Source organism: Brachyistius frenatus, unplaced genomic scaffold, assembly GCF_029030835.1.
Source record: "Brachyistius frenatus isolate BFR_SWC_R1_liver_20210118 unplaced genomic scaffold, ASM2903083v1 Contig_46, whole genome shotgun sequence".
In the NCBI taxonomy this organism is placed as follows: domain Eukaryota; kingdom Metazoa; phylum Chordata; class Actinopteri; family Embiotocidae; genus Brachyistius; species Brachyistius frenatus.
Window position 1 is genome coordinate 1,544,213 of NW_027210645.1, and position 24,624 is coordinate 1,568,836.

At 41.9% G+C, this 24,624-nt stretch overlaps 1 protein-coding gene across 2 annotated transcripts; it reads left to right on the top strand.

Annotated features, from left to right (window-relative positions):
* The first annotated feature begins 193 nt into the window (after positions 1-193).
* Positions 194-22,039, top strand: nt5c1aa (5'-nucleotidase, cytosolic IAa). 2 transcript variants are annotated; one of them, XM_069703416.1, is made up of 7 exons: positions 194-797; positions 5,389-5,433; positions 9,256-9,423; positions 9,505-9,634; positions 14,936-15,058; positions 18,841-19,025; positions 19,454-22,039. In XM_069703416.1, exons 1-7 carry the CDS (start codon positions 642-644, stop codon positions 19,808-19,810), a joined length of 1,164 nt encoding a protein of 387 aa, XP_069559517.1. In that variant the 5' UTR covers positions 194-641; the 3' UTR covers positions 19,811-22,039. The 2 variants fall into 2 exon arrangements, with proteins under 2 accessions (XP_069559517.1, XP_069559518.1); XM_069703417.1 differs by lacking the exon at positions 5,389-5,433.
* The last annotated feature ends 2,585 nt before the right edge of the window (positions 22,040-24,624 follow it).

Below are 24,624 nucleotides of genomic sequence, written 5' to 3' on the forward strand. Positions count from 1 at the left end.
GGCAAACTGCACCGTCAACACGGGAGACAGCAAGGGAAGAAAGGGATGGGAGGCGTGGGCGCACTGAATAAGGAAGCAGGGCTGTGATTGGTCAGCAGGGGGAAAGGGGAACCAACGAAGTCAGGGCGCTGAGGACCTGATTGAATGGGACGTGTTGTGTGGGGGGAGGGAGGGAGGGAGGGGGGTAGAGAGACACAGAGAGGTAGCAGCAGATGGACCGCTGCACAGCCTGCAAAACACTTTCAAAGGACAGTGTGTGTGCGTGCTTACTGTAATAGAGGAGGAACTGTGTGTGGGATAATGGTCGTGGATGAGTCTTTCATGTCCTCTGGAGTCGGATGCAGAGAGAAATAATCCTCTTGGGAGGACGGGGGGCGGGAGGGGGGGAGAGAGGGTACAGAGAAGTGAAGAGGAAGCAGAGGAGGGAACACTTTTGCTCTTCACACTTCAGCTGCTTTCAGAGCCGTGGCGAGACAACGTAGGAAGAAGACACTTCCTTATGTACCTGACAGGAGAATATCCGTAAATGCTCCGGACTGTGGCGGGACATTTTGTTTATTTGAGTTTCCTGAGAAGAATCTTTATCCGAGGTACAGTAGTGTGGAAGTCACTTCGGGAGCCCAGACACAGAGGGATCCTCTATGGTGAAGATGAGTCTGGACCCTGTGCAGGTGATCAGCGGACAAGTCGAGGAGCTCAAAGTGGCCCCTTCGTCCAACGGGGACAGCAGAGGATCATGGGAGGAGAAAGAAAAGTTTGACCAAGACCTCCTGGGCCTCAGCGGCAAACCGAAGCCGGTGAGTCTCACCAACCAATCACAGCTGCCGGTGCATCTGTGCCTTTATTGTTATTATTAAGCCGAATATCCACATCAGAGGTATTTTTCTTAAGGACGACACATTTCTACCAACCGTGCCTCTGTCCTCCTCTCTCTCCTCTTCTGCCCTGACGCTGATCCCTCAGCTTATTCTTTTAAATCAGGTGTTTATGTCGCCTTCGTGCAGTTTAACGCATTACTCATAAATGAGGGGGACCAGGGGTCAGGCAAGGTCAGGGACAGTGAGTTAGTGAGTCTGCAGTCAGAGTCCTGTTACATACTTCTGTTAAGGTAATTCTACGCAGACAAACAAGTCGTCTCAAACGGTTTCCTGTAAGATCATCCCATTTAAGAATGTAGAGGCTAGGCTAACGAGCTAACAAGATTACTTATTTTTGTGATTTGTCACTCCTTTTTTTTTTTTTTTTTTTTTTTTTACTGGACTTCGGTCTAAAGTCTCAGTTACGTTTGATTTTGTCCAATTAATAAAAGTGCTTCTATTCTTTACGACTAAAGATTCGCCATGTGGAACACAGTCTGCATTTCAAAATAAGAGTTTGAAACTAAACTCACAACAGATTAAAAGGATAATTTACATAAAAATTCTGCATGTGTTATATTGAAGTAGCACTCTGGGTACCATCTGTAAAAGTTATAAAAAGCTATTTTTGACTTCAGTTGGTCAATATTTCTGCCTCCAGAGCTGACAAACTACAGAGACGTCAAGCTCCAGGTGGTAAAAGGTTAGCATGAATCTGAGCTCACGACTAAAAGCGCGGCAGTCACACTCGCTGGCAAAGGTTTCGTGCTGTTTATAGCGTTGCAGAACATCAACATACTTAAGAGGACACGCAGTTGCACTCCCAGGGAATCAGACAACAAGCTGCTGAGACGCTCTGAGCGACTCTGAAGGGGAATTAAATGCACCAAAACATTTAGTAAGCTGGTATTACAAGAAATGAACAAGAACAAAACACCAGAATATTACTGAAGAGTGAGCAAACTGCTCGTGAGGAAAGCAAACTGAAGTCAAGGTACTGGAGGCTGAAAGTAGCTAAACGCTGAGTAATCTCTGCTGTGGGAGGATTAGTGCAGTGACTGTGTTTTTTCAGACGGTAAACGTCCACCACGCACCGACGATAGCGCTTAACTATCAGTAACAAAACTACTGCATTACTAGTGTCTAATGCACAGCACGGATATTAGCCTGATCTCTTCCCCTCTTCTAAAACAGTGAGAACACACAGCAACAGGGTGAGAGTAAACTGGGATTATTATGGGCCACACAGATTACAGGGCTGCAACTCAACTGAAAGTCTGTGAGACCAGATGATGAATTATAACTGAGCAGACTAAAATAAACACGAGAAGACCGACATGACACGCTCCATGAGGAAGTTGAGTTCAGAATGTTTTTGACTGCTGTCACCAAGTGTTATTTGGTTATTTGGTATGTAAGCTACATTTTAATGCAAAGTTGACAACTTGACATGAACCGAGACAACATAACCTGCCATAAACATATCAGCCTCACTTGTAGCTGATGTTAAGGAAATTATGCATAAAAGTGAGACGTTGTTTGGGATAAGTTGGTATAACAGTGAGACATTTTTTGAATTTGCACTAAATTGTATGGACTATAACTTCTTTTTACCTGCTGCTCGTTCCCTCGTATCGACCCATGCATATTCATATGTTGCTGTATTGCCTGACTGAACGACTTTATGGACTGGGGAAGCTGCCGATGAATCGCTCTTTTTGGGATCAGTGAAGTTGTCTGAATCTAAATTTTAATGACAAAAACATCCCAAAAGAACCTCAGTTTTGCATTAAAAGTGACAAAATTCACCATCGACATTCATAAGGAGGCATTGATGTACGTGTCAGGACATCATTTCGATGGATTGTCAGTCTTTTACCCCTTCAACTCAAGTGTTACCAATATGGCCATAAAGACAGACAGTATTTTTGTTTTATCCATCATAGTACACAGTACAATACAATTCCTAGTGTGATTATTTCCTGCTGGTATGTTGTTAAATGTCGTACATGTTAAATAACAGACTTAAAATATCCATTCTACAGTTGTACCAAAGACAAACTTTAACACAACGTTTTATTATTACAAGAGTTTTATTGTCCCACAATCAATACGAAATTCCCCTCCTGATTCTCTGTTGATAGATTTCCAGCTATGACAGCCCAGTTATGCACAACCGGCTACCCAAGAGAATGATTAATAATTAAAAACAAGAGATAAATATGGAATATGTTAGTTTTTCAGTAATTTCTTTGCTTAACAACACAGACTTAATTAATAGAAAGAATTCCCTACTTTTTTTTAAATTATTTCATTTTCTGGGCAACATTAAATGGCCAGGTCAGTGTAGCATTCTTATAAAATTAAAGTTAAAAAGTACATTTAAAAGTGACAATTAAAGAAACAGAAAGATTTCAATGGAAAGGTAAAAACCCTGCAGTGGGTTTATAACCGTCAGCATATGGTAGCTTGTCCTCAGCTAACATAGCTACATTTTGTAGGCTAACGTCAAGCAGCTAACCAGAGTTATATCAGAATGAATTCAAAATATTTTGTTTACATTTTTTCTATATCATACAATTTTTTTTTCTTTTCATTGTTTTCTACATTGACCAATGTAGTTGAATTAGCTACAAGCTGCAGCTGATGAAAACCTTGCAGAAATAAGTGCGGGAAAGTTGACAGCTGTTTATTTTCTTTTTGAACACAACTTGAATGTAACGTATGTTTGATTTATCTCCCGAAGCACATTAAGCTTACTAGAACTTTGTCAATGTTTTTAGTAGAATATAAAAAAAAGTTTTAGGGATTAAATTACAATAAGGATGATTTCAAAAGTAATTTCATCTATTTTTTTAAATAAAATAAATGGTATTTCAACCATGTTAGTGGACTTGTCATAAGCGCTGTTCGAATGGGGTCATGTTTATCATGTTCTCAAGATGAGTCCATATCAATGTCACATTTTGCGGTAATAACAATATCTGACATCGTGATTTCATGAAAGCTCAGAGTTCAAGAGTTTTAATGTATTCGCTGAGGTTTATGGAAATATTGTAGGATGGAGAAGTTTTTTTGTTTTTTTATGTTACTCAGTTACTAGTTTGCTAAATTCTTAGCCTCAGTGGCTTCTAGATTTTTTCCCCCATCTTTACCACTTGTACCAAGTGTTACCATGCCCACAACTTCCCGTATCGTAAAAACAAGCTCATGAGTCACATCTGAACGCAGCCAGCAACGGTTCACCTGTTCCCTCATGAAGTCGCAGACTCTGTGAATTTCAGGGCTCTTTGGGACTGCAACATGTGCGACCGGACTTGTTGTTCAAGTGGTTCTTGATTGTGGCTCGATGTATGAGTTTGATATAAAGCCATAGTCTTTTCCAAATGATCCAATTCAGGTTTCTTACAAGGCACATGACGCACCACTGATCAAATACTGTACACGCTGAATGTTATTACGCATCATATCTGAGATTTCTGTTACACCCTGGTTCATACAGTTTTTAATCTAAGACCAATATGGCCTTACTTCAGACCAACCACTCCGTTAACGTTACTGTTACCGGGGCCACCCGACAGCCGAGGGGTCAGGGTGCTTATCACATGGGTGCAAATACCCCAAGCGGGCTGAGTTTGAATCCCTGCTCGTTGGACCTTCGCTGCACGTCCTTCCCCGACTCTCCATCTACTCTGTCGCCATCAAATAAAGGGAATAAAATGCCCCCCAAAAACATTGCTGTTACTGGCCATGTTCAGTGTTACCATATCTGCCAAGGCTCAAACAGACTGCATCATCACTGCCCTTCACATTATCTATAAATATCAGCGCCCCCACTGCTGCTCCACCCCGTCACTTTCTACCCACACTCGCATCTCTTCGTTTTCCCCACTGCTTTTCCCTCCCACCACCCCGGTCTTTCTCCGCCTGTTGCCTGGAAATCCTTTCCATCTCTAGTCTTTTCATTCCCCCCACGGAGAGAGGGGATGTCTCGCAGCCTCTGATATGTAAATAACAGATGAGTCACTGATCTGGGTTACACACAGATATAGCAGCCCTGCTGATCTGGCAAAGCTCCGACTGGATTAATATGTAGAGGGTAGTGTCGGTGCAACTTCAAATAACGCGTTTAATTATATACACTTCGCCTTTTGGCATCCCGCGAATCAATAGGTGTGAGGTGATTACAGCTACCGCGGGTTCCTGTGCAGACGGGCCTTGTGATCGATGCATTCCCAGGAGGTAAGAGGCCCACAGAGAGAGGGCAGGCAGTAAACACTACCAGTATCGAATCACAGCAAAGACCCAGAGTGACATGTTATTCATAGAGTCGACTGACTCTAACAGTTAAGCCGCACCAAAGGTCTCCTACATCTGCATAGCTGCAAACAGGGCGCTTTAAATGTGCTTTCCCCGAGAGTTTTAAATATAATGTGTGAATGTGTCGAAAAAACAGGTCACTTTCAGGGAAATTTAAAGATGTAAACAAAATTCTTTGTGATGAATAAAAACAACCTGTCATTCTGCTAAGGTGACAGGGCGGCGAACCCGGAAAGTGGAGGGAGGCGTGTTCTTCGTAAGTATGACCCCCCCCCACCCCATCACGTCATGCTCGAAACGTTGTGTCCGTGGCTGCTGAGCGGCCATCAGTGCTGCCCTTTCACCCTCCTTTTTAACCTCCTGTGTGACGGCTGTCGATGTTGCCCTGCATGATCACGGATGCACCCCCCCCTCCACTAACCACCAGCCTGACCCGATGCATCTTCATGTGTGCTGTCATGTTGATCCACACTGTGCTGGATGTCACTGGCCGGACTGAGCTTAAAGAACCAACGGACAGTTGTGGCTCTTTAACATGTGCACGTACGTTTTGGTGGCTTTTGAATTTTAACATTAGTTGGCAGATGGTGCACATGAACTTTTCTTTTTTTTGAGCATGTTTAAAAAAAATTAAAAAAAATGCAACTTCAGAGCTGAAGTGAAACTGCAACTTGGTGGTTTTGTTCCAGAAGAAAATTTGCAACTACAGTTACAACAAGAGCCTGATCAGTTGGACTACGAGGACTACAGTTGTTTGAAAAACTATTGTTGTAAAATTGTAGTGATTTATGTTTTCGTGACAAACACCAAGCCCCACATATTAAATTGGTCAATGTCAACTTCTCAAAATGACTACTCAACACCTCAGCTGCCAGTCTGCTGAGATGAATGTATGGATTTTTAATGGCAATTGTTGTACTGATCCACGGGTGCTTTATTTTTCAGGAAGACCAATGAAAGACTTGCTGACATAGTGATTACATTGAGATACTGAAGCTTGAGGAACAGAGGCCAAACGTAACGTAATGACTTTGGCTTTGAAAAGCGTACCAAATGTGTTTTTTCCCTCATTTTTCACCAAGCACAGATAGCATTTATGATTTTTCTGTTTTAACCCAACTTTTCTTTCATCAAAAGGAACCATATGGAAGACCCAATTTTAAAGGAAAGGTTTGAAATCCACTTTAAAAAAAATTGCACTGATTCCCATGACACATAACTTTTCATTCACTTTATGTCAACACATTCATGTCCTCTTTTTGGACATTCCAATTTTAGATTTAGTTAAAAACAAAGCAGAATTTCAGGTTTCTTAAGGTTTAATTATTGATAAAAATCTCCTCATATATTTTTAGTTTTACTTTCCCCGCACTGTTAAACCTCTCGAGTGTGTGGTACAAACATCCCCTGTACAGAACAGAGTACAGAACTTTGCTGACAGGAGAAATTGTTGAAACCGGATCATGTTTGGTCAAATAACATTTTTAATCTGATTTAGATGTGCGTCAGGATTAATCCTGACAGGGTGATGTGTGTGTGTGTGTGTGTGTGTGTGTGTGTGTGTGTGTGTGTGTGTGTGTGTGTGTGTGTGTGTGTGTGTGTGTGTGTGTGTGTGTGTGTGTGTGTGTGTGTGTGTGTGTGTGTGTGTGTGTGTGTGTGTGAGTGTTAACAGGTAAGTAGGTGACATGTCAGCAGGCAGACATGTTGTGACGGAACAGGTCTAAATACAGGAACAATGGTTCAGTGCTCTTGCTGTGGCCTATTTAAAAGAACACATCCATCGTGGCTCAGACACAAACATGCAATTGTCTCAGCACTCAAATTCCCACAGTCACAACAAGCACACACATAATGCATGTGGATACACAGATTCACGGGCACAAATATTGCATATCTGACATTTAACCAGAAAGTGGGTTACAGATCAGTGTAGGTGTTAATAACACATTAGAACAGTACACACTTTAACACACACTTTATTGTACATTGGTCAGCCCCCTCTTCCCCCTTACCACACTCTACCCACCACCCTGGTGTGATCTGAGTTCAGCTGCCTGCCGTTGGCACTCATGCCGGCTGTCCCTGTAGGAATGCTGACCCCCCCCCCCTCCAAACAGCACACATTAGGCATGATGAGTGCAACATGATGCCGCCATGCCATCCAGTGTTGTTCATGTGGGCTCACGGAGGAGTATAGTCTTGGATGAAAATGAAACAGAGCTCCCAAATGGTCACTGCTCGCTGCTACTCTGGTGACTATTTAATATAAATGAGGGTGGACAAATAGTAGGGATGGTCTATTCAAGCAAAATACTATCCGATATTCACTCGCAACTATTCAGCTATTGTTCCACTAAACAAGAGAACGTGGGACTCACTTGCTCCGTGAACTCGGCTCAACAAATGCCATCCAACTTCTAAAACCCTCGTCTTGGACAAATCTGATGAGAAGTGTCATCGTTGTTTATGCTGCATGTCCAGCATACAGTATGTTCTTCTTCATATGTTCATATCAAACTCACTTTGTCTGTATATTGATTATTGATCAGGGGAGGCGTTGTCTGTTCGGCACTTCAGTCTAATCTTCTTAGCTATGCCAGCTCTACCTGCATAGTTTGCTCTGCACCTCATCTTCATTTATCTTTGAAGGAGTTCCACACAGAACGTTTTGACAGCTGTAGTGATCGTTGATCTCAAGTCCCTGTATTTGTCACTCTACATGGTTTGTGTAAACCCCAAACTTTGTTCAGACTGAAGGCATTGTTATTTGCAAGTGAATCCGATTTGGTGTATCACCAGCCTATCTGCATTGGTTGCTGTGGGAACGACATACGTGCAGCTTCACTGGGGACATGGCTTTCTGACACAGGAGCTGCTGGCACAATCTGACCCAGCAGAGCTTTCGGACTTAGACGGATCAGTTGAAATCCGATTGTAATCACAATCCAAACCAGCTCCAAATGTGGTTTGGATCTGGATTGCAAAACTCGCATTTAATGTATTTTTTGTTGTTGTTTAGACCTTCAAAAATATAACTGGATACAATCTGGATTTGACAAAAATCTGACTGAATCGTCTGGTGTGCGTTCTTATGTTTAAAATATTAGAAATAGGTTACATCTGTTGTTATGTCTGTGGTGCCTCATGTTTTAAAAATCATCCATCTTTTTAAAACTCCCCAGTCATTTTTACCATCTTTTTGTAAATTGGATGAAGCTGTAGTGAACTGCAGTCCTGCTGCTGCTGTGAATGAATCATGGTCACGTGTTTGAGCATACATAGTCCTCTTATCCCATGATTAGAGATGACATCATTCTACTGGGAAATCCTCATTCATGCAGTATGTTCACGATTATGTAATGACATTAACAGATAACGCTTAGCCCAGCATGTGGTGTGATGCTGCAAAACATTGTCATTCCCAAAGTGTCAAATACTGACCTTTTATCAAAGCCAGTCGCGTCTCATATAGACGCACAAGTTGCTTTAAGTTTCCGCACCAAAAACGACATGAATATGTTAAGGAAAAGATCATAGTTTGGGTAAAAAAGGCATCAGTGACTTTTGTTTTATCATAGACTCAAACACCAGTCTCCCATGTGGAAGTCATGGGTTTGTTCCTGCCATCCACCCAGACCTGCTGCCTAAAAGGACTTCAATCTCTTTCTACTTCGTCACGTGACCTTTTTCAACCTACTTGTCAGTGCAGAACACGTGGTAGGAAGGAAGCTTATCAGGGGTGCATATCTCTCTGATGCGACTGGCTATGACAAACTCGCATTTTTTGATACCTTAGGAATGAAAACACATTGCATGTTAAGAGCTCTAAACTGCCTCCAGATAAAGTTTTGACGATGCCCGAGAGGTCAAAGTGGCATACACACGCCTGTAAAATGGAAAAATACAAAGTATTATTAGCAGGGTGTATTTTCAGGTCAAAAACAAGGTTATCCATACCTAACCTCTCCTTTCGATGTGCAATCAGTCATCATTTCATTGGGACATTACTGCTCCCTCATTCTCACCCTCTTCCTCTTCATCGTTTCCATTTTCCACCTTTTCTCTCTTTTTCCTGCAGCCAAAGCCGGAGAACGCCGTGACTATCGCTGTTTCCTCCCGGGTCTTGTTTCGGACCGAGTTGGAGCAGAAGGTGTATGAGCAGAAAGGCGTGGAGGAATACCTGCGATACCAAATCGAGCACGAGAACGAACCCTTCACCCCTGGACCTGCTTTCCCCTTCGTCAAGGTTAAAGTTCCACAAAGAAATTACACAGACACAAGTTGCTCTCTAGAGCTTCTCAGCTGACTGTTTGGTGTTTCCGGACAGGCTCTGGAGACGGTCAACGCTCGTCTGCGGGATCTGTACCCACAAAGTGAGGAACTGTTCGACATCGTTCTGGTGACATACAACCACGCGCATGTGGGAATCCGGCTCATCAACACCATCAACCATCACAGTGAGTCTGAATGAAGTTTGTGTGTGTAGAATCAATGACTTTTGGTGACCCTCGGTGGCACAATTAAAAAAATGCAATGCACCAGACAGGACACTGGGTTTAAAAAGATGCCTGTCATGAGGTAATGGCACAACGATAACGTAATGATATATGAGATTTCAAGCACACACACACACACACACACACACACACACACACACACACACACACACACACACACACACACACACACACACACACACACACACACACACACACACACACACACACACACACACACACACACACACACGTAGACATCAGTTTGACAAGCCTATTACCTCACACTCCATGTAGTTAAATTGAACATGTGCCCCCCCCAAGTCACTTATTCTAACCCCGAGTTTAAATAGACCTAATGTTTCTTTACATTGAAGGGAGAAAATAATCTGATGTGCTGACATATAGTTTCATGCCTTCAAAGTAGCTGTCAGCTATTTCCTCCTATATCTGCGACACAACTTGCACTGTCCTAAAACAGGAATTGCTTTACTTGAGGTCCCCAACAGCTTCGATGCATTTTAGAAATGTTATATCAGAGACTGTGTCATAATGTACTGGACTGAGTATTTTAATCAAAGAGGCTGGGACGAGGCTGGATATCTACATCTGAACCATAATTATTTTAGAAAACGTGGTGAAGTAGTGATTTAAAGCTGCTTTGCACTTTGGAGACCCCAAGTGGTCATGAGAGAAACTGCATGGTGGAATCTGTTAAGACATTTGACTTTGAGTTGTGATTTTTCTAAATCGTTTATAAACAGCTGCATTGTTTTCTCAGTTATGTTTACGTAGCAACATAATCACTGTCTGGATTACTTTTTTTAGCATTTATGAAATGCACTGCAGGATGTTGGGAAGGATAGCGGATATATAAAGCCCACTACCATCTCATCGCACACCATGCTAACAAACCAAACTATCTCCTGTGGTAAAGTTTTTTGCAAAAAACACCACATGGACATGTTAACAAACTTGATTTTCATTGGAGGAATCTTTAAGTAAAAAATACCCACCAGACTTTTATTTTTATGAAGTAATCTTCACTAGTTTTAACTGAACTCACGAATTCAGCAGGAACACGAATCCAAATGTATCAATCAGAAACAGGTGTTTAGTTAGCAGAAATATTTACTAACAGAAACTGAGACCAGAAAATTCTAGACAGGTGAACAAAGAACGGGGAAGAAGCTGAGTCTTTAGTCTATGGAGGGTTTGAGCAGACAAAATAAATTCAGCCGAGGAAGAAGAAGTCAAAGGAATCAAAAACAGGCTTATCTAAACAAACACAGGTTAAATCTAGACATTTAACAGGATTGTGTCTGCTTCGATAATCTGGCAAATAGTGAATTCAGACAGCGCATAATTCTTAATGACTGATTAGTGGGTGACTGCTGCTGACTGGGAAACTGGGACCAACGTTCAAATGAGGTCGCATTTATCATGTACACGAGAAGAGTCCATATGAACGTCCCTCTCGGGGCGTTCACGATGTCAGAACTCTAAATTTTCTAGAACCCCCATTTTCACGATTTGTGACGTGTTTGCTGACGTTTACGGAAATAGCAGAGGATGTGGAAGTTCAGTTTATGTTGGATGTTAGGCTAATAAATTTTCATTTTATTCGTGTAGAGTTCAGATAACAGCCAACGTCTGAGGAAAATGTTCATCTTCCCAACAGCCTCACCTTTTCCCTCTGAGCCTTTGCATTTCCTGCATCACAACAACCGTGAGTTAGCCTGCTAAATTGTTAGCTTGGCTTCTAGACGCTGTCCATGTCGCCGTTGTTTTTACAACTTAACCAGTTGAACGCCAACCATACGGTGCACACAGCTTCCCATGTTGTAACCTCGAGCTCACAAGTTCCATTTGAAGGCAGCAAGACAACCATGACATTGGCTTTTAATACTTGTGAAGGGCCCAGGGTTTTCCTCTAACATTACTTATACAACTGTGAGAACAACAATCAGCACTGATAGCATGCAGATGTTCTGAGATAATCCGAGTCGGTCAGGAAACAGAACCTGACGCAAGCTCAGCTGGGAAACATCGGAGTGTATGAACAGCTGACTGACAGGATCCTTCCCAGGGAAAATCTCCAATCCTGTGATGACGTCTTACTCAAAGACCACTTCCTGTCCAGGTCCTCTAATGTTTTCAGATCCTCAGAGCTTCAGGCCGCGAAGAGTTCAAGTTTACGCCCCTGTGGAGAAAAGACTAATCAAAGAGGCCCGAAAGAATAACAGGTCCGAGCAAAGCCACCAAAGCAACGCACGGCCTTCCAGATGCTTCTGTGTTAGATCTCTCTGGTGGCTCTCCGCATGATGGACCCGATGTCCCCTGACCTCTGACCTCTCCTACAGAACCAAAGGAAAACATGGCTTCTCGGATCACAGCGATAAGAGCTTGTCCAACATCATTCGTGCGGTGGGTCGGCCATAAAAGATTATTAAGACCGAAACATTTAGCTTGAATCTTAAAACGAAAACCAAAGAGAAACATTCAAATACACATTTATCTTTCATCATCTGCTGACGTGACTATTTTTACCAGAGGTAGGAGGAAGTAAAAAGTTTGTCTCGTTGCATCACTGGGGACTGCTCTACATTTTGTAACTGCCTCTGAGTGACAGGCGTGCATTCACTTGTCATCTATACATCAACGGAGTCGAGGGATGGGATGACTGGCAGCTTCTGTAATGTGTTCTGCATGCAGGAAATGAGAGTTCATGTGCTGACATGAATATTTGAGCCTCATCTATGCGGAACATCCGACCGTACGTGGACACCGCGATTCGCTTCTGAGAGCGACAAAGCTGCTCATTCTCTGCGGTGTCTTCCTGCTGGTTTCCTGCTTTTGCTATTAGCATGTTTTAGATCTTTTGAACAAGCAAATGAATCAAACAGAGAAAGATGATATGAAAACATTTTTGCAGGCAGGGAGAAAAAAAATAAAAGATATAAAGACATCAATGGTGAAGATGTTCCCCTCGAGTGACTCCCACGCTCCAGCAATCGCCACCTCAGAGGTTTGAAAGGACAATGTGCAGTACATTGCGGGGAGGGGCAAACTCACCAGGGCCCCGACTACAAAGTTAAACAAACCATTTAGGAAATCTTTAGAGATAGTCCAGTTCTTTGAGTGGTGCAATGATCACTCAGGGGGCTTCAAGCAGCTCTTTGTTTCTTTTAGTTTCCATGTTTCATGTTTTTTTCAAGTCTGTTTAGAAGTCACATTGTATCTGTGGGTCTTTGTTTCTTTCTTATGTCTTTAAAATGGCACCAAACAAGCTGGACTTTGGTTGCAAGATCAGATAAATTTAAGAATAAGTTAATGGGATGGGAAATAACAACATGATTGTTTTATTATTATTATTTATTATTATTATTATTTATCAAAAATGTATCTTTGGTTAGAGTGCTTATGAGTTGTATTCAATGAATAAAAAGAGTTTACAGGACTGGTTTACCGAACTGTTTATGGCAGAAGCTCTAGAAGTTAATTTTCCGTTGGATGTGAAGCTAATATATTGTAATTTTAGTAATGTAGAGTTACTCTTATTAACTTAGATAATAGTCTACGTCTGAGGAAAATGTTGATCTTCCCAACAGCCTCATCTTTTCCTCAGCCTTTTCCTGCATTACCTTACCCGCCTGTTAGCTTGCTAAACTGTTAGCCTGTGTGGCTTCCAGACACAGGCCTTGCCAAAGGTGTTTTTACAATTTAACCACTTGAACGGCAACCATACGTTGCTCACGACTTCCCATGTTTAGCTCGTTTCATCCTGATGAATATCACGTGTTAACGAGAAGGTGCTACTTTGCATCTAGGTCATGTTTGTTGCTGTTCTGCCTACTTTACTTCGCTGTATTGTCAGTATAATAAAGCACTGACCTATCTGTCTGCATGTCCTGTCTTCATTGTGCACACTGTGACGGGATAATATCAGAGCCCACAGTGGATGATGTTAACACAGATTACAACACAGAATGACACTGAAAGAAACTGTGCACACACATTGCAATGGTGTGTTTTATTTAACTCACACTGGTCTGCACCATTGACTTTATATCAAAGTGGATGCAAACTTAGGGCCTGACAAGTGACGACAATGCACAAGTCCCTGCAAGTGTAATACCACTGAGGGCCACTAGGGTCTGGCTCCCAGAAAACCTCTGGCTCCAGTAGACTCCCATTCAAAAATTGTCAACTTCTCTCACGAAATACAAAGTCAATACGTTTTTTCAACAAGTCATTATAGTGTCATTAGTTAAATTCACTCCTTCTAATCAGTGTTCTAGTGTCCTTCTCAAAATAATTCCATCATTAATTAGACATTAGGTATGTTTGGGGGCGTGTCTGTTCAGATTGATGGGGCATAGTGTCCTCATTAGTACTTGTTGCATTATGGGAAAGCACTTTGGAGCTTTGCAGCGACAATATTAAGGATATCTTGGCCTCTGTTGCATCAATTCATAGAAGCCTCAATACTAAATGACAGTAGTGCACCTTCAATGTGGATCAAGTCTAAAAGCATCTCTGAAGCCTATAACATCGCCACCTCTCTTTTCATAAATCTACTACTCACACTAACCTCCTCCTTCACTACTTCTTCATTTTAACTTGAGGGGTCGTCTACCTTTGTATTCTATTATAACCTTCATCTGTCACCTCCTCCATCACAACATTGGTCTATTACTCCGCTCCTGTGCCCTCTCTGAGAGTCTCCTTCTCACAGTTCCCTCTTAAGTATCAGCTCACTTTACCTGAGGAGACTGAAATGATCTGCAGCGCCGTAATCATGGATATAATTACTTTATATCAGGCTCCTCTTGTTCTGCGCTGCTCCTTGAATACAGCAGCGTATTAAGAGGCAAACGGACACTTTCCCACCAGTCTTAATTCCTTCCTCCTCCTAGCCCCTCCCACATTCAAGTCTTCCCTCTCCTCTAGTGAGCCCCATCTTTGGACTTGCTCCACTTTTTTAAGGACTTGTAAGTTTATCCTCTCACCCTGTCCTCACCCACACTTCACCTTCCCTGACCCCTCATGTCACTTAACTCCATGAAAGTCAGAGTGCAAACACGGATTATTTCTTCCCAGTCATGTGATGTTGCCTGGATTTCTTTGTAAACAAATAAATACACATAACAATATTGTAACGGATCTGAAATGTTGCTGATATATTGAATGTTGACATTTAACACAAGTGATGAACTGAAATTCAAAACCCGTGTTGCTGTTTGTTCCTCTCGTCCCCAGACTTGTTCATTGAGAGGTTTTGTATGACGGGAGGAAGCAGTCCGATTGGTTACCTGAAGGCCTGGCACACCAACCTCTACCTGTCTGCTGATGCCGACAAGGTCAGGGAGGCGCTGGCTGAAGGTGAGCACGCACACTACTGCACACATGGATGAGATCTACGGTACTACAAGGTTTAAGAGTATGGATGCAAAAAAACAACAACAACTATTTAGAATGTTAACATTTGTAACATAACCAGGGAATATGCTTACTAGTATTTCAGTGTCTGACTTTTTTGTCCGTTGTAGGGCTATTTCTTCCATATTAATGACATGACATTTATATAGAACATGTCAAATGTGTTTATATGGAGGTATATCACTGCCATAAGTCAAGAGCATGCTGTCTCAGTTTGAGAGCATGATTTCTTGTTTTTACAATCAATTATTGTAATATTCTCTCTCAAAAGTTTTCCTTGAATTAAAATAGTCGCTGCTCACTCGCAGATTTTCTCCGCTCTCTTTCAAAACTGTACGCTTGCACTCAGATGTCCTCTGCTCCAGTTTAACTCCAGTTTAAATTCTGCTCTCAGATCTCTGCTTGAAATAACCCTGCCAAAAGTCCCCAACCAATAGAATGCCAGCAATGACGTTAACAACGAAATGTCACTGCCTCTTTGAGGGTGTGCTTGCTTTAGGTCTTACAGCGTCCCTAATGGGCAGTTAATGTGAAGTGGATTCATCATTCTCACCCTCGAGGGCCTTTTCTTGTAGGACTTTTGGAGTTGACAGATGTACCAGTGTCCGTATTTTTTCTTTGATAGCTATATATGAGTCGCCTTGTAGTACATTGGCTTCCCAACAAAAGGCCAACCAGATCTTATTTTTTCCTATATTTAAGAGCTTAAAATGGTTTTAACTAACATACAGAATTGTTTATTATTTTTAAAAGGAAATCTTCACAATCTCACAGTGATGTTATTGTAACAAAACCTGCATGAATATTGTTTTTGTTTGTTGTTCATTTTATTTATTTTCATGAATTCTTAGTTTGAGCCAGCTGTTTATTATATCATCTCTACAGATATGAAATAATCCCTCTTGGGATTTAGTAGTCCAAACACTGGATACATTCCCTGAATTTTGATTCTCATAAAATGTGTTTATGCATTTGGTTATAATCAGGCTGTTGGAGTAACTGAGTCATGGGTTTGGACATAAAAATAGTTGGTCACAAATGGTTATAATTCTAATATTAAATATATATATATATATTTGTAATTCTTACAGGGCTCTCACACTCTGGCATGGTGCCTTTGTTTTGATCAGTTAAATGTATCCAGATGAACACTATTGGAAAATAATACTGATAAAAGTCAAAAGCATGCTTTTTCATTGTGAGAGCATGATTTCATGTTTTCACAATATAATATATACTAAAACAAAATAAACACATCTAATAAGGCCCTGCAGGGCGGGACGTATTAATCAGCTTAGACAGTGACTGTCCATCAGGAACACTGCAAGACAGAAAGCGGGTGTACCCGGCAATTTTGTTGGTCATCGCATTCCTGGAACTCTATTGGTTGGGGGAATTTGAAAGATTCATTTAAAGTCATTTAACAAAAATCTGGGAGCACAAAGCTGAGATCTGAGAGCAGAATCTTTGCGAGCGCACAGAAGCAGTCGGAGTGCGAGGAGGCGGGGCTAAACTGAAGCGCAGGAAATCTGAATGCAGTCGTACAGTTTTGAGTGCTGAGCAAATCCTCAAGCAAGCAGCGACTATTTGAGTCTGAAGTCTCAAACTCAAAGAGCATGCTCTTGACCTATTGCAGAGATTTAGCCCCATAGATCACCACCACGTCAGTGTTGCAAACTGAGTGAAACAGGCCTCTGATTTTACACACCTTGATGATGGATTATTCTAATTTCGAGAAAGAAATTGAGGTCTTTCAGACTGTGATGCTCCGAATACCTGATCATAGCCAAGAGAGCTGTGAGCCTGTAAAAGCAAAAATGTGTGCATGTTTTGGTCAATTTATTAAACTGCTTATACAGTTGCATTATAACAGAACTTTTTCAAAGGAAAACTGTTGCAGTTTTCAAATCTCTCGCCTACCTTTCAGGCACCCATTGATGCCCATTCAAATGTTTTAAAAGTGATTTCACATAAATACAATAAGACTTGCAAAAATATCGTGTTTATAACCCAATATAACAAATATAAAAGTCCTGCCCTAAAGGAAGTGCTGCAAGTTCTGCTTTTAACTTTAAATGGAAAGCAGTACAAAGCTACATACACACAATCCCACACAAAAATCACTGAGCTGGGACATTGTTAAATATTTCTGTCCTGTTTGCATAACAAGAAGCAGTGACTGACATCTTCTCCAGTGCAGCAGTGACATTACCATAAATCAGCATATTGATTATTTACTCTCTGTACATTTTCCTTAATGGATTTGTGCGTACCGTGACATATCAAGACGTACAGTAAAGGAAATACCAACATCCCATTTGCTCAGGCTGCGGCTCTGAATATGCTTTAATATTTGACAATGTGGACCGCTGTCTGTCAAAGACACACCAGATGTTAATATGCTGCAAACAGAGTATACTGATGAGAAATTACTGGGACTTGAGGTGACAACCGCCTTTGAAGGTTTTTAAATCTGTTCAATGCAAAGCACATTTCATGCAGCATTATGGTCGCTGTCAAAAAACGGGAAAGCTTGTACCGAAACGGAGCTCAGCATGCTGAGAAATTAGGATTTTCTAGCATTAAGATCCAGAAACAAACACAGTGCGTGTACTGTCACACACTTGGCCTCTGTGTGAGTGCATAGGGGGAAATTAACCGAAGCGCTGATTGATCACAGTATGACCACGTACCTCTCAAGGTGACTTCAGGGACATTCTTCAATGTAACTTACAAGCTCTATGTGACTAATACAACAACACGGTGGGATCCCCCCCACACACAGTTAAGCAACAGAAGTGTCCTTGACATTTCACTTGAAAGGTCTGCATGAGCTCTAAAGCCATTTGCTAATACGTCCTGTAAAATGAAGGGCATTATAATAATAATCTGTTCTGATGGTGTTTTCTAAAAGCACTACAGACCAGTGAAAACCTTCCTGATTTGCTTCATGTGTAGCAGGAAATAAGAGGGCGAACTGAAATGAAGTGATTGCAGTGTAGTGAAGTGATTGGATTAATTGACTCAACCAGCATGTGATTGTCTGCAGGCATCAAATTGTCTGCTCGTGAAGTGGAGTGGAGTGATGTGAAGTGAAGTGAAGTGAAGTGAAGTGAAGTGAAGTGAAGTGAAGTGAAGTGAAGTGAAGTGAAGTGAACTGAAGTGAAGTGAAGTGAAGTGAAGTGAAGTGATATGTAAGAACCAGTTTTACTTGAGCAAATAATGTTTCTGTTCACTTTGTTCTGATCCAGCCGCTACGTGGTTTTCTGCACTTGTACTGTATCTGAAGTAAAATGAAGTGAAATTAAACTGTACGTAAGGCTGGGTTTAACTTGGCATGGAGAGGTCTGGTTTACTATGACCCAATAAACAACATCAGTAAAAAAAATTTAAAAAATAAAGTACACCAAAGTGAAGTGAAGTGAAGTAAAAAAGTAAAATATAGGGAAGTGAATTGTTGTGAATTAAAGAAGTGAGTTGCAGTGAAGTTAAGAAGTGAAGTGCAGTGAGGTAAAGAAGCAAAGTTCAGTGAAGCGAAATGACGTGAAGTAAACAGTCAAGTGCAGGGAAATGAAGTAAGGTAAATTAAAGTGCAATGGAGTGAAGAGAAATAAAGTTTCGGGAAACTGAAATCAAGTTTCAACCACCACTTTCCTTTAACCGCCTTCAACCAAGTGATCGTTGAGTCCTTTATTCTCCACATCTCCACGTGTGTTTGTGTTCAGGCATCGCAGCAGCCACCATGTTCATGTCAGAGAAGCTGACAGAGGTATCACAGACCCAGCTGAGAGTGGCGTTCGACGGTGACGCCGTCCTCTTCTCTGACGAGTCCGAACGCATCTTCAAGGCCCACGGGCTGGACAAATTCTTCGAGCACGAGAGGGAAAATGAGGACACGCTACTCGATCATGTTTGTATTTTCTAATGGAAATCACACTAAAATGATAACATAAATTAGACGAGCTTGAAAAACCAATCTGTATCCTTATATTACCTTTTCCATGCAGCCCTAATCACGTGTGAATTATTATACACATCTTCTCCATATAAAATCGATTTCGATAGGTGATTATTCTATGAATACGTTATTTAAAATGATAAATAGTTTTAATAGATTCAGACAGAGTCAGTTGGCGTGTCATTCTGTCAGACAAGCAGCGATTCAAGAAATTAGCTCAAGCTGTGCAGGCGTCACACTGATGGACTGATAAAAAAAAGGTGCTAACTCAATCAGAGTTTGTTTGTGTTGCATGACAAAGCAACAGCAGCTGATAACTCAAGGCATGAAATACACAACAACAGACAAACACATCCTCACCAGCCCTTCCTGTCTGGCAGGGTCCCCTGAAGGGCTTCCTGGAGGCGCTGGGGAAGCTCCAGAAAAAGTTTTACGCTAAAGGCCACCGCCTGGACTGCCCCATACGCACCTACCTGGTCACAGCTCGCAGCGCGGCGAGCTCCGGGATCCGGGCGCTGAAGACGCTGAGGGCCTGGGGGCTGGAGATCGACGAGGCCTTGTTCCTCGCGGGCGCGCCGAAGGGCCCCATGCTCGAGAAGATCAGGCCGCACATCTACTTCGACGATCAGATGTTTCACGTGGAGGGAGCGGCGGAGATGGGTACCATTGCCGCGCACGTCCCCTATGGCATTGCACAGAAACACAACACCAAAAAGAACACCAGTGGAGGGAAGTAGACGGGAGGACTGCCGATGTAAACGGTACAGAAGAGGAATGGGATGAAGAAACGTCTTAGAGGGGAGCCTCTAAGTTTCAGTAAGCATTGAAATATGAACTTTTACGTTGTGGAAATGCATCATTTCCACACTGCAGCCATTTAATTATAAGTTTGTTTGTTCACGATGTCGACTGTCTCAGCTTCATGCTCTCAGATTAGGAGTAAGATAGAGGCCTGGATAAAAGTCATGTAGAGGTCTGGAACCTGAGACGACCTGAAAGCGTCTGTCAGTTACACTTTTCAAAACCTCCGTCTGCAGAGATGTGTTTGTGATTTTATCAGATCTTGTATGGGACTACCTGTCCCAAGAAGACTCCTCTTCAGTACCGCCATGCTGGAGGACACTGAATGGATGAACAGCTTCACTGACTCAAGAAAACCACTTCACCGTATGTTGTCAATAAATGAGCCATATGCACAATGCAGATATTATATGGGTAAAAATGATAGTGAAGTACTGAGAGTCATAATTTAATATTGTCTGACTTCACAAAAGTGTAAACATGATTGGTTGGATCCATACAGAATGTGATGTATATAACTGTCGACTCTTGTGTTAGTCCAAAACAAAAGTAGAAAGCCATACGCTTCAGTTGGTGCCTTAAGAGTGTAATTATACTGGAGTACATTTAGACGTGGGTGCACAGATGGTTTCTTTTATACTTCTAAGTTTCTGATTGTTTTCACCCTGTTTGGAATCTATATGTCTTGACAGGATCTAAATCAACCTATCAGGTTTCATGATGCGTTATTGAGCCTGTGTGACCTGCAGTTACCCATAAAACCCTCTGCCAAGGCGTTTCCTCGTATCTTTGGAAAAGAACAGTTTCATTAGTTTTAATGAAGAGAGTAAGTGCGGTCGGTCCATTACATTTGTTTAGATTACATGGGTGAAATATTTCAACTTCTGTTAAATGGTTTGCCACTAAATTAGTTACGCAGACATTGATAGACTTTTAATGATGCTTCATTGGTCAGAACTGTACAAAATTTAAGATTCAGAGTCAATGACAGAACACATCTGAAATAGAATAGCCTGGGCCCTTCCAGAAAATCCACAGGAAGTTTTCATGTGCAAAAGATTGTGCACATGTAAAATGTGTATTTTTCGTGAGTAGGAAACATTTTCATGCTATAATGTATGAAGGCATGGTATTTTCCCAAGTGAAAACGTTCCCACATATTTTTCCCATGTTATCATATAATGTGGTGGTATGATGTGTCATACATATGATTACATGTGTCCCACGCGGAAAACATAGGAAACTCCTAATTTGTTTCTGTAAGGGTGTACACAATAGCATCACCATGCTTGGATTTATCATCTTAGCATGTTAACATTGTAAAAAAAAAAATGTGTTTGACTTGACAATGGCACGGGGGGGAAATTATGAAATATATTTCATTGTGGAGAAGAAAAATTATTTTTGCTATCCTGTTTAAAAAAAAAAAGTTTTAGCAGGTGCCTTTAGCTTTAACAAATTCACTTTTTATTGCCATGCTAGTGAGACTTTTCAGGTTGCATCATGAAAACTGGACAAAAAAATTCAGTTGAACACTTCAGTCTGTGAAAAAACAACTTTGAAAACAACTTTTTTCAGCTTACTTGGCTGTTTGGCCTTTAGCATGGTAGTTGTATCTCCTGTGCAAACACGCCAACTGAAGTAACTTAATACAGATGTGCAGAAAGCAGATATCTTGACTGTAACACACTCTCCTGTGCTTCAAGTCAGATTCTGCTAATCAGTTGCCAATCAATACCTTCTCTCATTTACAGTATGACCTATGTTTCGTTGAAGTGTTTCCCACTGACAAACTGGCCTCAGTGGCCTTTAGGAAATGTCAATCAACTTCACAGCACTGAGTCACCGCTGACACCCAGTGTGTATTTAGCGATGTCTAACGGGACCTCATCAACTTTTGGAGGATACTGGACAAGCCATCCAAGGGGAAAACCTCACAGCCAAAACACATCATGAAACAGATGTGTCTTTTGGATAAATAAAATTATGAATTAATTATCGGAGGATAAAGTTTCAGAAGGTTGAGCTAATCAGTTTAGTTTAGGGGAACATTCAGCAGACAAAACAGTGGATAAAAAGTTTCACCAGCAGTTTTACACCAGCTTTATCGATGGTTCCTGCCATTTGAAAATGTAAATTCATAAATAAATAAAACTATAGTTGTTGCTTTGTTTCTCATTGAAAACCCTTTGAATGAATGACTCCTATTAGAAAACATGCAAGATGAACATGAGCTCGTGCATCTGGAGACCCGCTGTGCACTCCCTCAGTCCACCACAGTGTGGCAGCATTGGAGTGATAATCGACTTTGCTGCAGCAGCGTCACACAGAACAACGGAAATAAAAATGGAGGGAAATAATCACTGGGTATTGATTTAACAGCTCTGCACACATTAAAGTTATCATTAACTAGGTTAGTTTTTGTTATCTCTTACATTCTTCCTCGTTACCTACCTTTCAGATTTTTTTGTCTTTCATCTTTTACTGGTTATTCAATCTTCACATTGAGCAGTCATATTACGACCCACACTTTCTGTCCCCCATCCACATATCTGTGATAAATGTGTTAATATTGTCCGCTCTCTCACTCCCAGCTGAATTAGATCTCTCCAGTAGAGTCTGGGTGATAAAAGCCAGAAAGCACCAAACATTCAGCGCCGCTGTGTACCTGGACGCCATATTGCTAACAGTGCGACAGGGACGGGGCCCCGCTGGTTAACGCTGATGGATTGACATTGGAGTGGATTTTTATGAGCTTCCGAACCAGCAGCGAGATGATGCTGCTGCCAACCGATCATATGCGAGCAGGGGCCGATAGATAAGATGCAGCCAGCTGGCGAACTCCGCAAAGACTATATGCACAGTTCATAATGACACACATGTACAGGCTGCCAGCTGTGTCGATAAACAGACAATAAGTATTACCATGAATGGAGAGGACAGTGACACGAGGATGTGTGTGTGTGTGTGTGTGTGTGTGTGTGTGTGTGTGTGTGTGTGTGTGTGTGTGTGTGTGTGTGTGTGTGTGTGTGTGTGTGTGTGTGTGTGTGTCTGCCACTCTGTTCCAAATTGAGACAGTTCCCGGGGACACAAATGACCATTATAACCTGCCATCATGCTTCTTATGGACACCCCGGTTAGTAGATAACTGCTGGAAGGAGCTCGAATGAGGTATAAGGAGAAATTGTTGGGATGTATTTTCATTGGAGGCGCTCAGCAGTGCAGTGATTGGAGGGGGCTGCTTCGTCGTGATGGGAGGGCAATCAAGAAGGTGCGGAAGTGTAAAAAGGAAAGAAATGAACAGAGTGAAGAAGGCTGTTGTGTATATGGAAACGTGTCTGTGGGCCCTAAAAGCTCATAAACTCACATATAAGCTGTCTTAAAGCCAGATGTGACCTATAGTGGAGAGGCAGGAGGGGAGGGGAGAAGTCAGCCTTTATCAGCCCTGAACGGCAACACAATAAAGAACGACAGCAAGAGAGAAAAGGATCCCAATAACGAGAGAGAGAGACAGATGGAGAGGAGAGCAGAACATGCCCCAAAGACACAGATATGGAGAGTTGTTTTTTTCCCCTTCTGCTCGGTTTACAAAGCAGCCGCACAGCACCCGTGGAGGGGAAAAGGTTGGGTGACTCACTGCATCTTGGCAGAGAAGATGCTGGTCCGAGTCAGAGCGACTCTGCGGCGGGAGACCGTTCCTCAAAGTGTTTTCGATCTGTTCCAACACAATGGTTTTTTTGGTATTTGTAGCTTTTTGAATTCTTAAAATAGACACTTTTCTCAAAGTGCTGCAACATTTGGGACTAAAAAGATTAGCTGCAGGAGGCTCTTGACTCTGCACAGGAGTGCTGGAAGATCAAGTGTTATTTTACATCAGTATATAGAGGCTGAACTGTATAGAGTATTTAGAGTATTGGATATTGTTCGCCACAGGCCTGCCAGGGACCAATAACATGATATGCAGGTATGAAATAGAAGAAAACAAAATGGATTATTATCCTACCAAAGTATCAAGATGTTAAGCTCAAGACTTATGAAAATAAGAAGTGTTTTTTCTTAACTTCTTGTGTTAATTATGTTGATGCCAAGCTTTCATCTCTGCACACGCATGAAATGAAACAATCATGCTGGCACCATAGGCTGTGAAAGAAAACATGGATGTCGTCTCCAGGTCTGAAAAGAGAAGCTGTTGCAAAAGTGCATTACCTCTGAGGGCCACTAGGGGTTAGCTCCAAAAAGACCTCCTTCTGATCAATGGTCTGGTGGTCCTTCTCAAAGTAATTCCATAATTGATGAGATATTAGACCACAATGAGATGTATGTTTTGGGGAGTGCCTGTTATGATTGGCAGGCCTGGTGTACAGTCAGGTTACCAGTATGGTTGGGTAGTTCTCATTCAGATCCTCCTCCCGCTCTTCCCTTGCTTGTCCAAATATGGTCACTTCTGGCTACAAAAAACAAGAAAAAAAACAAGATGGTGACGGCCAAAATGACAGACTTGAGGCTTCAAATTGGCAGTTCAGACACTACTGAGTGACGCTGTGGTGGCTTGGTATGGTGGAACATGAACACATCTGACAAGCTCAAAGCCTCCCAGCAGTCAGCTTGGTGTTCTTCAGCAAACGGGCTTCAGTTCATCCTGCAGGGCATCAAAAATGTACGAGCGCTGATATCAGCATCGGTTGAGTGACTATAAGGGTTTCATTAGTGACCTCAAACAGCTACAATAAACCCTGAGAGAGACTCATGG